The 2,117-nt window shown below is 58.5% G+C and overlaps 1 protein-coding gene across 1 annotated transcript; it reads right to left on the bottom strand.

The window, feature by feature from the left end:
* Positions 1 to 702: 702 nt before the first annotated feature.
* Positions 703 to 1,869, bottom strand: LOC119290637 (transcription factor bHLH148-like). Its single transcript, XM_037569255.1, has one exon. The coding sequence runs from the start codon at positions 1,680 to 1,682 to the stop codon at positions 1,065 to 1,067; it is 618 nt and encodes a 205-aa protein (XP_037425152.1). The 5' UTR covers positions 1,683 to 1,869; the 3' UTR covers positions 703 to 1,064.
* Between the last annotated feature and the right edge of the window lie 248 nt (positions 1,870 to 2,117).

The following is a 2,117-nucleotide window of genomic DNA, read 5'->3' as shown; positions in this document are numbered from 1 at the left end:
GGCGGGAGCCGCTCCTCCTGTCGCCTAGCGCAGGGGCAGGGCCGTACTTTGGCTCCCTCCCTCCTCCATCCATCCGGTACCGTGGCAGGGCCAGCGGCCTGTAACGGCGTGGGGCCAGTGAGGGCGACGCGAGTGAAAAACGGGCACGGACTCTTCTGTCCCGACTGCGCGGCCGAGAGTTGTTTTTTTACCGCGCTCCTCACTGTGCATTGGTCCCCACTGAGTTTAATCCGGCGTGCCGCTCAGATCGGCCACGTGCCATTTATTCCCCCCACGTTCCTCCCACACTCCCCGTTCCCTGTTTCGAAATAAACAATGGCCCATGGCGAGGGAGCTCTTATCTTTTCCAGGAACGCCAAGCCCCTCGCCATGGACGGAGAAATTCTGCTGCCGCTATCTCGAGCTCCAGCACAACTGTATCGATTAGTGCCAAGTCGGTCGCGGTTTGAGAGATTTTGATAGCTGCATTGCAGCTCGGGCGTCACGATTGGGTTCCAGGACACATGATTTACCTACCGAGATGGAACAGAGAACCCATGACATCATTTCATCCAGGCTTGTGTTGCAGAGGATCACGCGGTAAGTATGATTAGGAGATGATGAAGGTTACATACACTCGGAGGTTAAGCGCGGTTTCCCATGGACAGAAAGCAAGAGAGACATGCATGCAACGCACCGCGCGCAGGAAAGAACACACGGTACTCGACGAAGGGAGCGCTCTGAACATTTATCCATGCCTGTTACATTTATCAGAGAAGGGATCGAAAGAGAACAAAAGAAACAAACACACGAAAGAATCCCGAGGAGAGGAGAAAGCCAAGCGAGAAGAGAATAGAACAAAACGAATGTGCCTCCACAAGTAGACAGCGAGAGAGAGAGAGAGAGAGAGGCATTACAGCATGGTTTAAATCACCAGAGTGCCATCATTATCACCAACACACTAACCGCTCAACTAACTTGAGAAACAAGAGGACAAACTAGAGAGGAGAGGCTAACTAATCGAACCCACGAGGAAGATGGGGTGAAATTTACAACGAATACACGAATCATGCACGAAGCGTGGGTCATGCCGGCGAGGAGGAGCTGCCGGAGGCTGACGACGAGGAGACGCTCGCCAGGACCTCGGCTAGAGCGGTCATGGCGCGCACCTGCATCTCCAGCGCCTTGATGTAGTCGGAGGCCTCGCTCAGGAGCGCCGGGAACGGCAGCTTGTGGCAGCCGGGAACCAGCCGCCCCAGCACCTTCGCCTTCTTCGCCAGCGCCGGTGCCTTCCCCGGCTGCGGCTGTGCGGCGGCAGCGACCGAGGAGTGGCGCGCGGGCGGTGTGGCTGGGGCGCGGAGGCGCGCGCGGTGGGCGGCCTGCAGGCGCCGGCGGCGGGAGGCGAGTATGGCGCGGCTCCAGCGCGAGCGCCCGCGGGCCGCCACCGCGAGCGCGCGGTCGGCCGCCTCCCGCACGGCCCGGCCACGCGCCGGCGCCGTGGACGCGGACGATGACCCGCCTCGGACAAGGCGGAGCGCCTCGAAGAGCTTGGACGAGTAGATCTCGTGCTCGCGCCGCGTCCGCCACTTGGAAGGCTGCGCCTCCGTCCCCGGGCCGGCGGACGCTGTGGACTCACCCCCGGCTGCCCTTTTCCGCTTCCGCTCCCTCTCATCCACCGCCGTCGAGCTCGACGTGGACGCCATTGCAATATTCTCGCAAGAGCTCGGCGGGTTGCACAGAAACCGCCAACGAAGAGCAGGATTAGGCAGCCTGTGATCTGATTGTCTCTCCTGAGCTGGGTCTGCTCTTGCCTTTGAGTTGGGACTTGGGAGAGAAGAGGTGGGACGGGGGAGGTGGGAGAGGTTGGGGGATTGAATATAAAGGGGGCGGTATTGGCAAATGACAGCAGTGATGCCGCCCCCATTAGTCATGTGACTCTTTTGGATTTTTGGCTTCTTTTTTTTTTCTCCTCTGTGCTGCCGTGTTGGTTGAGTGTATATTAATGATTTTTCTTTGCTTTTGGTCTATCCATTTTGCATGTGTGACACTCGGTGTAAGCAAGCAGCTAATTATGAGGTCCACTGGGTTTGGATTTTGTGGCTCATTCTCCACCAACTGGATCAGGGAGCCGGAGGCTT

The sequence above is a fragment of the Triticum dicoccoides genome, chromosome 4B (assembly GCF_002162155.2).
Source record: "Triticum dicoccoides isolate Atlit2015 ecotype Zavitan chromosome 4B, WEW_v2.0, whole genome shotgun sequence".
Classification (NCBI taxonomy): Eukaryota; Viridiplantae; Streptophyta; class Magnoliopsida; order Poales; family Poaceae; genus Triticum; species Triticum dicoccoides.
This window is presented reverse-complemented; position numbering and strand designations above follow the sequence as displayed.

What these genes read in the sequence shown, in the direction of transcription:
- LOC119290637 (XM_037569255.1), bottom strand. Translation starts at nt 1,682, where the DNA reads ATGGCGTCCACGTCGAGCTCGACGGCGGTGGATGAGAGGGAGCGGAAG.